General features: G+C 32.9%; 1 protein-coding gene across 1 annotated transcript; it reads left to right on the forward strand.

The window, feature by feature from the left end:
• The first annotated feature begins 8,097 nt into the window (after positions 1-8,097).
• On the forward strand, positions 8,098-8,855 carry LOC149576650 (uncharacterized). Its single transcript, XM_089818814.1, has one exon. It carries the CDS (start codon positions 8,135-8,137, stop codon positions 8,588-8,590), a length of 456 nt encoding a protein of 151 aa, XP_089674940.1. The 5' UTR covers positions 8,098-8,134; the 3' UTR covers positions 8,591-8,855.
• The last annotated feature ends 4,318 nt before the right edge of the window (positions 8,856-13,173 follow it).

Below are 13,173 nucleotides of genomic sequence, written 5' to 3' on the forward strand. Positions count from 1 at the left end.
TTAAAAATAAAGTAAAGTTGCATAGGATAAGAATGAACTAATCATGTGTCAGAAGCATAAGATAAGTATCATTTAATCAAGTGTCAGAAAGAAGAGCATCATTTCATGACGATTAGATCTCTAGAGAACTACTATTACAAGTGCCCTTGCTGTCAAGTGAACAACAAGCAATTAGTAAAGCTATTGCAGATTTGTTATGCTTGCCTGATATTCTTCTCAGAGATATTGTAAATTTGTAGGTCTCCATTGACTTGTCACATGCAGAAGAAAATGGCGTAGTCAGAAGCATAAGATAAGTATCATTTAATCAAGTGTCAGAAAGAAGAGCATCATTTCATGACGATTAGATCTCTAGAGAACTACTATTACAAGTGCCCTTGCTGTCAAGTGAACAACAAGCAATTAGTAAAGCTATTGCAGATTTGTTATGCTTGCCTGATATTCTTCTCAGAGACATTGTAAATTTGTAGGTCTCCATTGACTTGTCACATGCAGAAGAAAATGGTGTAAGCCCCTGTTAGTAACAACTCTAATCATTAAGATTTTGAACTATCTGCATGTAAATCAAAAACTTGAGGATTCAACTTTGTTGTGAGACCAATGCCTACCAACTTGATGAATTTAGCAATAAAGGATAAATCAAAGGGAATTGTCTTGTGCATTCTCTTGAATTTCTTTTGCACAAACTTTATTTTTAATGAGCAAAAAATTTCACAAATTGCATAGACAGAGACTTTAGCTCTTTGCACAGAGCTCTTGTTAAACTTCTACTAATATAAGATACATTTGCTCTCCGTATTTCTCAAGAAATGCAATCTTTGATTTTCTCAAATCTTTGTATAACATCAATACAACAAAGAGACAAAATTAAATTATATAAGATTGCATATAGATTAGTCCACCTAATATCAAATCTAAAGATAAAAATCATAAAAACGAAATACTTAGGTTGACATATCACATTAAATCCTAATATCAAATCATAAAATCTTGTTATACTTAGGTTGACACATGACATTAATTTCTACAAGGAACACTACTATAATTACTAGCAATAATGGTCATTATGTTCGCTTAAGGGATATTATTTTTTTGCCTAAGTGTGAAGTCATCCTTAGCAAGTGTTTATGGGTTTGGAAGGAGAAGAGAGGTTTAGGGAAAATTGTAGAGATGGCTGGTGACCTTATGCGAATTGAGTCATCCATGATAGAGGAGAATACCAAGAAGTCGTTGGTGTGGTATATGGTGAAGGAAGGTGACTTCATTCTGTTTATGGAGGTGCTAAATGGGCACAATGAAAATTGTTCTTTGCATTTTGTTAATTCTTGGGAGGATCAAAGAGTTATGATAAATGGAATCTCATTCAACATCTCTGAGGAAATCATCTCCCTGGTGACGGGGTTGGTAATGAAGGGAAGGAAATGGAAAAAGGTGACTAGGTTGGCTAACGAGGTGAGTCTGTAGCGCTTCTTTTTGGAGGGGGAGGAGCCAATTCGACATAGAGGTGGTTTTATGTAGGAGAATCTCCCTGATCCATGGAATGAGGTCTATTTGACATTGATGAAGTACTTAACTCTAGAAGGGAGGTATGGTGTCTGTTATTACTACCACTTTCCTCTCCTAAACCATTTTTGCCACCGTGATGTTATTTCCATTCCATTTTTTCTATTGCATGATTTAGTGGATTTAGTAACTGATGTTAACGAAAAAATGAGGAAGGGTGTTAATTATACCATTTTGCACCAAGGGTTAATGTTTTGGCTGTATTAATTTCACCTAGGCCTAGTCTCCCCTAGGATTGTGAAAATTGACATTCTCGCCCATCCAAACCCCTGACCCCAATCGGTTCCCCTTAAGATCACGGGCCTTAGTGCCCCTACCCCACAACCTTCACCTAGCAGGTCCCTTATTGAATTGATGCCCACCCCCTTAGGAAAGAAAGGGAGACAAGATAAAGGGAAAGAGAAGGAACTAGAGGAGTCAGAGGATGAGGGGAGAGGGGGTAGGAGGAGGTCGGGGAGGTTAGCTAAGTCCAATGCTAAGAGGAAGCTGAAACATGGGGCTTCGCAAGAGGAGGATTTGGATTCAGAGGACATGGACCATCCCAAACAAAGGATGAAAGAGAAGACATCAAATTTTGGAGAGGGGAGAATGGAGGAAGAGGAAGAGGAGGTTTCAAATTCCTCACGGTCTGGCTTAGGAGGAGGGATGAAGGAGAAGAAAGAGGTGTCACATTTTTCGACCACCATTGGGTTGGGGTGTGTGGATTTAACTCGGGACCAATTCCCTGATACGATGGATAGTGTGCCCTCCTCTATAACAATTTCCTCCCTTGTTAAGGTTCCTCCCAAGGATAATGCTAACCCCTTGAATGTGCAGGATGTCACTTTGTTGTAGGCATACGATGTTCTTGGCAACATGCAGAAGGTCAACATGGACATCAAGAAGACGACTAGTGATGAGGTGTGGCAAATGATGCATCTTTTGACAAAGTTCACTGTCAAAGTGACACATGCAGCTACCACCACACTTCACCTGCTCAAAGATATGGAGGGAGATTTGCCAAAGGAGGACTCTAAATTATTGTTTGACTTCCTCATGGAAGATTAGGCAAACATCCTCCTAGGGAGGAAAGAGGCTAAGAAGCCTTAATAGCTTTCTCTTGGTTTTTTATGTTGTTTTTTTGTTGGTTGTCGAGCTTGGCTGGGTTTGAGGTTGTTATGCCTTTGTTCATATATTTATGTAGCTTTTCTAGTTTTAATACAAACAATTTGTATGTCAGGCCTATTGATACTCTTTTAGTTATGTTTCTGAACTATATGTTTTTATTTTCTAAGTGGTAGGGGGGTAGTTGTGGTTGTTGGTAATTTGCTAGTAGTAGGCCAATTTGATTGTTTACGGGCCAACCCCCTAGTTTTGGTTGCTTTTAATTCAAAAACAATTTCTCTTCATTAAACTGTGTAAACAAATTCTAATTTATTTTCTCCTCTTTTTTAATAAAATAGTAAGCAAAGATGATGAAAACACAAAACTTATATTAAACTTGTCCTTTAATCGTTTTCATTAAATAATTACATTCTAATCTTTTGAAATAAAACATTATGTGCAAAAGTAAATGATACCACTTTATGCTTTTTCTTTAGTGAAAGCTCTTGAAAATTAACATTGAATCCTATTTTACGCTACAAATTTTTATAAGGGTTATTAATTATCACTAGAGATATTGGGGATTTTTGTGTTAATGAGTTTAATGCAAGCTAAAAAAAAGGTTTAATATATGCATTTTTAAATAATAAAAATAATTTATTGAATTTGAAGAAGAATATTTCTTATATAATCATGAGAACTCTTATTACTAAATATAATTATATATTTTTTCAATTCTAGTAACTTTGAATATGTGTATGCGTATGCGTATATGTAAAAAATCAATTATAGTATATATATATATATATATATATATATATATATATATATATATATATATATATATATATATATATATATATATATATATATATATATATATATATATATATAGGTAAATCAATACATTATTCATCCAATATCATTATTGAATGAAAGATAATTTCTCTTCAATAATTGACATTAATTGTTAAAGAAAGATGTGAAGGTCAAGTTTTTTGTAGAGTAACTAAGTACTTTTCATCAAGAAGAGACAATTGATTATCATTAATTGTCATCCACATCTATGTATTCATCATCTACCTTAATTATATGACTTTCCTTTTCATATTAGTCTCATAACTTGGTCAACACACAAGGATGGATTAGTACACTCCCACACTTTAATCTACTAAGTGCTAGGGTGCTCCTTATACCTCAAGCTTTCCTTTTGATAACATAAATAAATATTTATTGAAGGCTTTAAAGACCACCCACTTCTCATAAAATTAAAAAGGTTTTAAAATTAAATTATAGAATTTTAATATAGAAATGTATTCCAATTATTGATTTTGTTTTAAGTATTTAGAAACTCAAATATTATCATTATTGTTAAATCCACAACTCGTTATTAGACCAAGTGATCAAACCTTTACCAATACAAAAAAAATTAATCATTTTTAGTGTTAATTTTATTGATTGTCTTACTTATGTTATATTTGAAGTTTAAATTTAGCCAAGATAGGGGAAACATTGATCCTACTCTTTCTCATCCTGATGATGGATCATGTAGTATGATCGAAAATGTTGATGGTAAAAAAACACACACAATCGAATCCAGAAAACTTCTTATTTACAAATGGATTGTGGAAATCTGATGATGTTAATAGGGGAAACAACCAAGCAATTGGACTTCTAAATAGTTGTTATATTAAATAGTTGTTATATTACATGTTGATTGAATGCTTATTATCATTAACAATATCGGAGCTATAATTGTGACTATGAGACCCTCTCCCCTATTACTTGAGAAGTGAACAGTTAGGGTGCTCAATTACTAGGTTATCTCTCCTCCATTACTTGACCACTCTATTACATGAGAAATGCAAATTTACTAATTTAGGGTTGCAACTATTAAATTGTTTCTCCCATACTTGAGAAGTGTAGAGTTAGGGTGCTCAATTATGTGGTCCTCTCCCCTTTTGCTTGAGAAATGCTGATTAAGGTTGCAGGTATTGGGTCATCTCGTTTGTTACTTGAAAAGTGCAAAGTTAGGATGCTCAATTATTGGATCCTCTCTTGTATTATTTGAAAAGTATAAAGTTAGGGTGCTCAATTAGCATGTCCTCTCCCATATTACTTGAGAAGTGCAAAGTTAGTGTGCTCAATTAGGACGTCGTTTATCCAACCCCATCATTCGGGATGGGCTGGATGCGTGCCCCTCCATGCCATGCCATGCTAGGGCCAACGCGGGCCCTGCTTGCACACTTTTCAAGTGTCGTTAATCGAAGAGATGTATGTGGGATTTTTTTAATATGAATGGTTTTGAGGTTTTTTTTCTAAGTGTGAAAATAGCGAATGTTTTTAATGCATGTATGTAATTAGTTATAAATTATAAATCTTTTCAATTTTAAATAATTTAATTAATATATTTTCACAATATTAATATTTTAAAAATTAAATAATCGAGAGAACAAAAAAGAGGTACAGTATCAAAAGAGGGGAGGAGGCAAGCCTCAACCACCCAGATCAAAGTCCAACAATCAGCTAGAAATAGCCAACTAACACATTAAGTAGCAGTTCTAGCGAGATAACAAAAAGAGGAGATAGAAAAGCTATTCCAAAACATCATCATGATCATCGAACCAAGTTGTCCATCCCAGCTCTTTACATTAGTGAAGTCTAAGTATTATTTTTATTATTTTCAAAATATTAAAATATTAAAATATTATAATATATAAAAATAATATATGCAATTTTAATATTTTGATAATTTAATATTATTTTTATTATTGTATAATGTTTAAGTTTAATATATATTATTTATATATTCAATACATATCTAGATTTTAATGTTAATGTTAATTAAAGTTCATTTTCATAAAATAAATATTTATAGTAATACTTATAGTAAATACTTAGTAATACTTAGTAAATTTTTAATTAATGATAACTACTTAATAATACTTAAATCTATTAGTATTTTAACTATGATAAATACTTATACTTTTCGTTAATAATAAAATATTTTTCTAATTAGACGTATGGAGACATTTATTTTTAACTAAATTAATTCAAAATCTTATCCTCTAATTAAATTATTAAAAATAATCAAATTATACTATAATACAAAATATTCATTTGATTTTTTCAATTGTTTTTTTATATATGTATTATCATTTATAACTTAAAGTGTTGTTTAGAATTGAATGTTAAAAATTTAATTTAGTCAAATAATATTTCCTTCAATTTTAATGTTAAATATTGTTTTCCTTATTAAATTTGTAACAAAATAATATTTTCTTATTATTTTCCTTATGAAATATTAAATAAATATTAAATATTTATTTCATTTCTTAAATTTTAATAATGACTCTGTTAAATTAGAGTTTTAAAATAAATTAATTAATATAGTTAATATCACTTTATTATCGCTTCATTATATTAATAACTCTATTATATTACTTCATTTAAAAAAGTTTTTGTTATACGTCTTTATGACTAATGCTAAAAAAAGTTATTTTAGGTCCACTTTTCACTATAGACACTTAATTATATTTTTAATTAAGTTATGATAATTTTTTAAAAATTTTACTAATATAAACATATGCGAACTTTTATTTTTAACTAAATTAATTCGAAAAATTATTATCTAATTAATATTGTGTATTATAGTTATCGAATTATATTAAACTAATACATATTCATTTAAATTTACTAACATTAATGAAAATTAGCTTTAATTAACACGAACATTAAAATATATATTAAACACAATAAATCTAGATATGTATTGAATATTTTAATGATATATATTAAACTTAAATATTATACAATAATAAAAATATAGACAATAAACATTATCAGTTTAATATAATAATATAAAAATATATATTTAAAAAATTAAAACTAAAGATTTAAAATTTACTATTTTCACACTTAAAGGAAACAATTCTAAACCTTTATTTAAAGAAACTTCCCACACAAGAAAAAAACCTCTAAACCTTTCATATTAAAAAAAACATCCAACATACATCTCTTGGACTGACGATGCTTGAAAAGCGTGCAAAACGTAAGTGCAGGGCCCACGTTGGCCATGGCATGACATGGCATGGAGGGGCATGCATCCAACCCATCCCAAACGATGGGGTTGGGTAGATGACGTCCTTAACTAGTCCTCTCCCCTATTACTTGAGAAGTATAAAGCTAAGGTGCTCAATTATTAGGTCCTCAACTCATTTATTGGATCCTCTCCAGTACTACTTGAAAAGTGCAAGGTTAGGGTGCTCAATTAGCATGTCCTCTCCCATATTACTTGAGAAGTGCAAAGTTAGGGTGCTCAATTAGTCCTCTCCCCAATTACTTGAGAAGTATAAAGTTAGGGTGCTCAATTATTGGGTTCTCTACTCGTTTATTGGATCCTCTCCATACTACTTGAAAAGTGCAAAGTTAGCGTGCTCAATTAGCATGTCCTCTCCTATATTACTTGAGAAGTGCAAAGTTAGGGTGCTCAATTAGTCATCTCTTCTATTACTTGAAAAGTACAAAGCTAAGGTGCTCAATTATTGGGTCCTCTCCTCTTTCACTCAAGAAATACACAATAAAGGACAAGCAGCCCATCCTCTCTACGAAAAGTGCTCAATTAATAGATCCTCTATATTACTTGAGAAGTACAAAATCAATGTTGCTTTGGGCTTTGAGAGGGGCTGAGAGGGGCCAAAAGCCAATCAAGATGGCCCATCAAGCTCATAGGCATATTAGGGTGTTTTCGAGAAGGCAAGAAATGACTATCTACCTTAAAAGCTATGGTGACATAAGGCCTAGGCTCATATATGAAGTTTCCATAATCTTTCCCACCACGTGGAAGAAAAGGAAGCGGCTAGGTGAGGGGCTACACCATGAACCGCAAAATGGCCATTCCACCTAAAATCGACACGGATATGAAATGTAATCAGAAAGTTAACAACTTACGACACGCAAACAAACGGAGTGTCAAACACGGCTACTTACCGTCAGTAATGATGAAGTCATAAACCGCGTGGCGATGCCGGTGGGCGGCCTTTCCCGGTTAAAAATAGTGGCTGATCAGGTTATTAAAAACTTCTAGAAGTCTTATGATTGTTTCAAAATTCCCCATTGATTATGACATCCCCAAGTGTTATGATTGTTTCGAAATTCCCCATTGATCACGACATTGATGTTAAGGTCGCCAGCTGGGCCGGTCACCCGGTGTTTTATAACGTTGGAACCGGTCGTCTCGTTCCAACGGCATGTTAGCGTGACCGTTACGTTTACCCGGAGCTTTTGTCGCCACGTGATTACACGCGTAGCACGAGTTGGCCGCGTTAGCAGGCGGGGCCCACTTAAGCTGTCGGGCGCGCCGATGCCAGCAGAAAATATCGTGGTGCCAGCCTGTGTTCTCGGTTTCGCCTGACATGTTGCTTTCGTCAACTGCTCTCAATCATTGTCGAGGTTAATATTTTACTGTTTTCCCGGGGACGCGTGTTTTATGGCCGTTGGTGCAGAGCAAGGTCGGTTTGAGGAACAGCGAAATAAATACCAGGTGTTGTCGCCATTAATTTCTCAGTTTGTTTGTGCTAATTTAAAGAGGTTTTTGTGCTTGAGAAATCCTGAATCTGCTAGAGCTTCGAGTCAAGCGGCTGAGGAGATCTCAAAGCAGCACTATTTATTTATTTATTTCGGGAGTTCTGTAGTAGTATTGTACCTGAAGCTTTGTGCTTACGAAATCTTGAGATTATTAACAATGGCAGGAGCAGATCAGATTGTTCTTGTTGCAGCAATGGTTGTGATGATGATGACGAGTGTGGCTTTTGCTGCAGAAGCTGAGGCATCTTCTCCGAGCCCTTCTTTGACCACAGGCGCTGGATTTGTAATTGGGGTGCCATCTGTTGCAGCTGGTGTTGTTGGATCTCTCATTGCATTCTTGGCGTGTTTCCTTAATTGAGCGATGAATCTCTCATTGCATTCTTTTAGCCTTCTGAGCGGTGGATCTTTTGTGGATGTGTGATATTCGATGTGGATTTTTTGATCAGGTCTCTTTTGGATTTTTAGTTTGCAGGACATTTTTTTTGGCGGGGTTGGACAGATTTGTTGTTTTCATTGATTAGACTGTTAGGAAATAAATGGGCCTTTCAGGTCTTATTGTTTACAGATCTATTATAGTGTGATTGTATACATATATATAATAAAATTCTTTCTTTGATAAATAATGGTGCCTCCTGTATTTTAAATGGTTCCTGAGGTAGAGATTCAGTAGATCTGCACTTTTAAATGTTCTAGGGCATTAAATGCAGCAGATCTATGGCGTTCTTTATTTTTGTAGAATTTTGTTATTAAATTCAGCACATCTATCGCATTCTTTTATTGAGTATAGTAGAATTGTGGTTATTGAAGTGAAAAGTTGCATATCAAGCAATGGTTTCTGAAATGTTGTTTACCGAACAATCATTGTTAAATGTTTTGGTGTGTAGTGATGTTTCTTACTGTGTTTATTTTGAGACCATGTTGTTGATTTATTTTACTGTGATTGATTTTATGGATTCAGACCAAAATCGCGAGACATTCTTAATATATTATTTAATATGTAAATGATGCAAACCGCTGTTTGTGAAATTGTTATGATCGTGCTTACTATTTTAATTATATTTTGTCATTACAAACTTCTGCCGAGCAAATCCTGCCGATTTGGTGGATCAAGGTTTTTTCTTTCCGTTAATTGGGTTTTAACTCCGTAATAGTCAGCAATTCTGTATTATTCGTGGTTGTTGCTACATATTGCATGTTTCAATGGAAATGGTCAAAAGCTTACAGTAAAATATGTTGGTAGAATTCGAAGGGCAGAACACTTTTTAATATTCTTGGAGGCAGAATGACAATTTTTAGGTTAAACAATCTGCTGTTTGTATACAATCTGTGTTAATAAGATGAAGTGTTAAACTGTGTATACATAAGATGATTGCATAGATCCGAACCGTTTTTTTTATTGACAATGAAATTATGATCGCTTTACAAGTTCAGTGGGCACTAAAGAAAGTCTGGGTTGCTAGTTGTTGCTTTTGGCTTAGGAATCCTCACCTTATTATTTTATTAACAAATAAGAAACTTCACTTTACACATCACTATTTTGAACGCCAATGAGAAATGATTAAAACTTCACATCTCTTTCTTATCAAAATTTTAGAATAATCAACAGATCTGAAGCTATAAACATATACAATAAAATAAAAATGATTACGCCTATACATCCTAATATTTACTACGTTCTACGTATTCTGTCTTGAAGCGTCTGTATTTGAATGTATTGAGGGTCTATATTTGAACATTAAAGATCCTAGTTCACATATTCTCCATCTACCTAATTTTAGATATTCTACATCTATTTAATTTTAATTTAAAAAAAAAAAATTAATTCAATTATATTTTTTTGAGTTGGACTCGAATTCAAATTTATGTTTTATGATTAGCAAAAGAAATAACTTAAGAACATAAATGGAAATACTTGTTGAATCACTCCAAATACTTAGTCACACTAGTAAATTTAGATCTAGTAACACTAGTAAATTTAGACTTAGTCACACTAGTAAATTTAGACCTATTATTCAATAGGATCAAGGGACAACAACTTTATTCAAATTTTATAAAATCTTGGGACAACAAGAGGTTTCTCTTCAAGATACTTCTTCACCTTCTTTGGAGATTGGATTTCCCAACTCTTCATGTTCTCTTGATTTTTCACATCTCATAGGTCAACTTGATGGTGTGATAGAATCTTTGAGCTTGGAGACACTTATTCAGTCTTCAGAGACGCATACATGGAGACCTCCTTCCTCCTTCCTCACTTTTTACATGGAGTGGCTTCTTCATCTTTTGATGTATTTATCTCTTCCTAGGGAGAGACGTGTTTCTTGTAGGCATTGGATTATATTTTTCTTATAGGTACTCTTCATATACATTGGACCTTCTTCATTATGGGGGGGATATCATTTCTCCTTATTTCCTTCCTATGGGGGGATCATTCTTTGTATATACATCATGTATGCAATTTTTGGGGGTCTTGAGTACTCCATCCATCCATGCATCTTGTTTTCATCTATGAGGTTTTCTCTCTTTCTCCACTTTATGAGAGATTACATTTCATGTATTGCATTGCATATTGTCCATGGGTACCTAAAATGGCCTAGTAGCCAGGACTCATCTTGCATTGTGAGTTTAAGTGCATTCCCCTAAGTTGCACTTAAGGGGGGGTGTTGGTGTGCTTAAATATTCACTAATTACACTTACTTAAGAGTACTTAGGATAATGCATTGCATAGTGGTTTGTGATTGAGACACTTCGGAGTTTACATCTCAGTTAAACACATGGTGTAGGAGAATTCCACTCTAAATGTCATAGTTGATATCTCATTCCACCTTTAGTGCACTTATCACAATATCATCCTCATCATTGCACATACTTCATTGCATAATGGAGGATGGTCCACCTTTGGTGGACATGTGATTCCACCTTGTGTGGGTGATGTCTTATCTTCTCCTTATCATTGTCTCTTATCGCCTCTCCTGTATAAGGAGACCTATTATGTACATTTCAAATCAATCCATTAGATGTCAATCAAGTCCATTATCAATAATAGTATTCTTGCATCTTCATGCAATTGTTTTGCCGATCTCTTGTGGAAGTTATCTTGGTCTGTCATTTGATTCTGGGGGTGTTGTAGAGTCACCTAAAATGTAAGTTTGAACCACCATTTGAAGAAATTTTTTTCGATATATGAAGAAACCTTTTGTGCTTTTCGGATTTGGATGTTATTTTCTTCAAATAGCTACCTAACTAGAATTTAAAAGTTTCTTCAAATAACTACCTTTCTAGAATTTAAAAACTCTTTTTATAAAAGTAGATAGTGGTCAGGTTCTGTGTGGAACCAATTCAAATTACCGCAACAACATTTGAGGTGTATGTTCTGGAATGTGTCTTGGTTGTTTATGTATTTGAATTTATTATACGCCTTCATTCACAAAGATTTTTTTGTTTTTTGTCTTCAAAGATACAAAGATCTTGAATGAGTCCAAACTATAGAAACAAAAAGTTAGATTTACATTTTCAAATCAGTCATATAGGTTTCATATGAACCTATTGATCATTAGACTCTTTTGTTTGATTCTTTGATTTTGATTTTTATCCCGCTAAAGTTTTCATCTAAACTAAATCTGACATTTATGTTTTGTATTATAGTCATTCTTTAGTTGCCTACATAATTGATGTTTATTATACAACATATTCTTCAAAGAAATAATTGTTTGTCTTCGAAAATAGAGAATCTTGAATGAATCCAAACTATATCAATAGAGTTAGGCAAGGTTCCCATGGGAGGGGCTTGGGCTCTGCTTTTGTGGAGCAAGGGGCCCCATGATAAATTTTAAAGTGGGGCTACATGTTTATTTGGAATATACTCCTATAAAATAGTAGCTCTACTTTTTAGCCCTAGGGTGAAAATGGGGTGGGGTTGGAAATAGGCCCACCAACATGTTGGAATTTGACGAAATTTGACAGTCACTCCTGCCTGTCATAGAATTTTTTAACGAAGGTTGAGTCATTTTATTGCTTTTCATTTTACATTTAAACATGAATATTAATTATTATTTTTTTCAAATTTAAGAATAATTTAATAATCATTTTCAATTGAAATATTTTATCAATATAATATAAATATTGATTATTAATATTTATAGAAGTCTAATTTTTAAAATTCATATATTTAATAAAACAAATTAAAATTCTAAAAATATATATAAATTAGTAATATAAGTGAAGTTAAGGAAGTTTCTAAACTTCTATATCCCAACAATTTTTCATTAAAAAGTGGGTAAACAGCCAATAGGAATTTAAGAAAGAAATCTACCACTTGTAAAAACCTTCCATACATTTTCCCACCAAAATGATATAGTCATTATCAAAGAAATTTTTTAATTAAAACTTGTTGATTTTTTAAAACTGATTAACATATAAAATTCATAAGACCATTTCCTTTTAGATATTTCTTTAAAAAAATAAGTTCTAATTTTTAAAAGAATCAGGTGGCCCATGAGACCCAGCCTTAGATAAATTGTATTTTTTCATTGGCTGGCTTTTCTGCTTATTTTTTGGGATTTTTTTTCACCCACTTAATTTTTCTTGCGATTTTTTGACACGTTTATGTATTTAAATCGCGTCTTACAAGTTCAAGTGGGCCGTTTTACTGTGCTGAAAGTTAGACATGCCCCTCAAAAATATCTGACAGGAAGAAAAAAAACCCCTTTTTTAATCAGAAACATTTAAACTGAATTACTGTGGCCCAATTAATCTCTCCCAGAAACAATTAATGATCCATGTTTAAAATGGAACGAGCCTTTCACAAACGCAAAAAAAACCAAAAAAAAAAAAATTCAGCAAAAAGACACATCAAGATTCAAAATCCTCCATGGCAGACATTAAAGTACACTAAGTAAATGATCTTGGGTGGTTAAGTTTTAAAGCGTTTTAAATCGAAATGAT

Source organism: Cupressus sempervirens, chromosome 1 (genome assembly GCF_028749045.1).
Source record: "Cupressus sempervirens isolate cs-2001-9-10 chromosome 1, ASM2874904v1, whole genome shotgun sequence".
Taxonomy (NCBI): domain Eukaryota; kingdom Viridiplantae; phylum Streptophyta; class Pinopsida; order Cupressales; family Cupressaceae; genus Cupressus; species Cupressus sempervirens.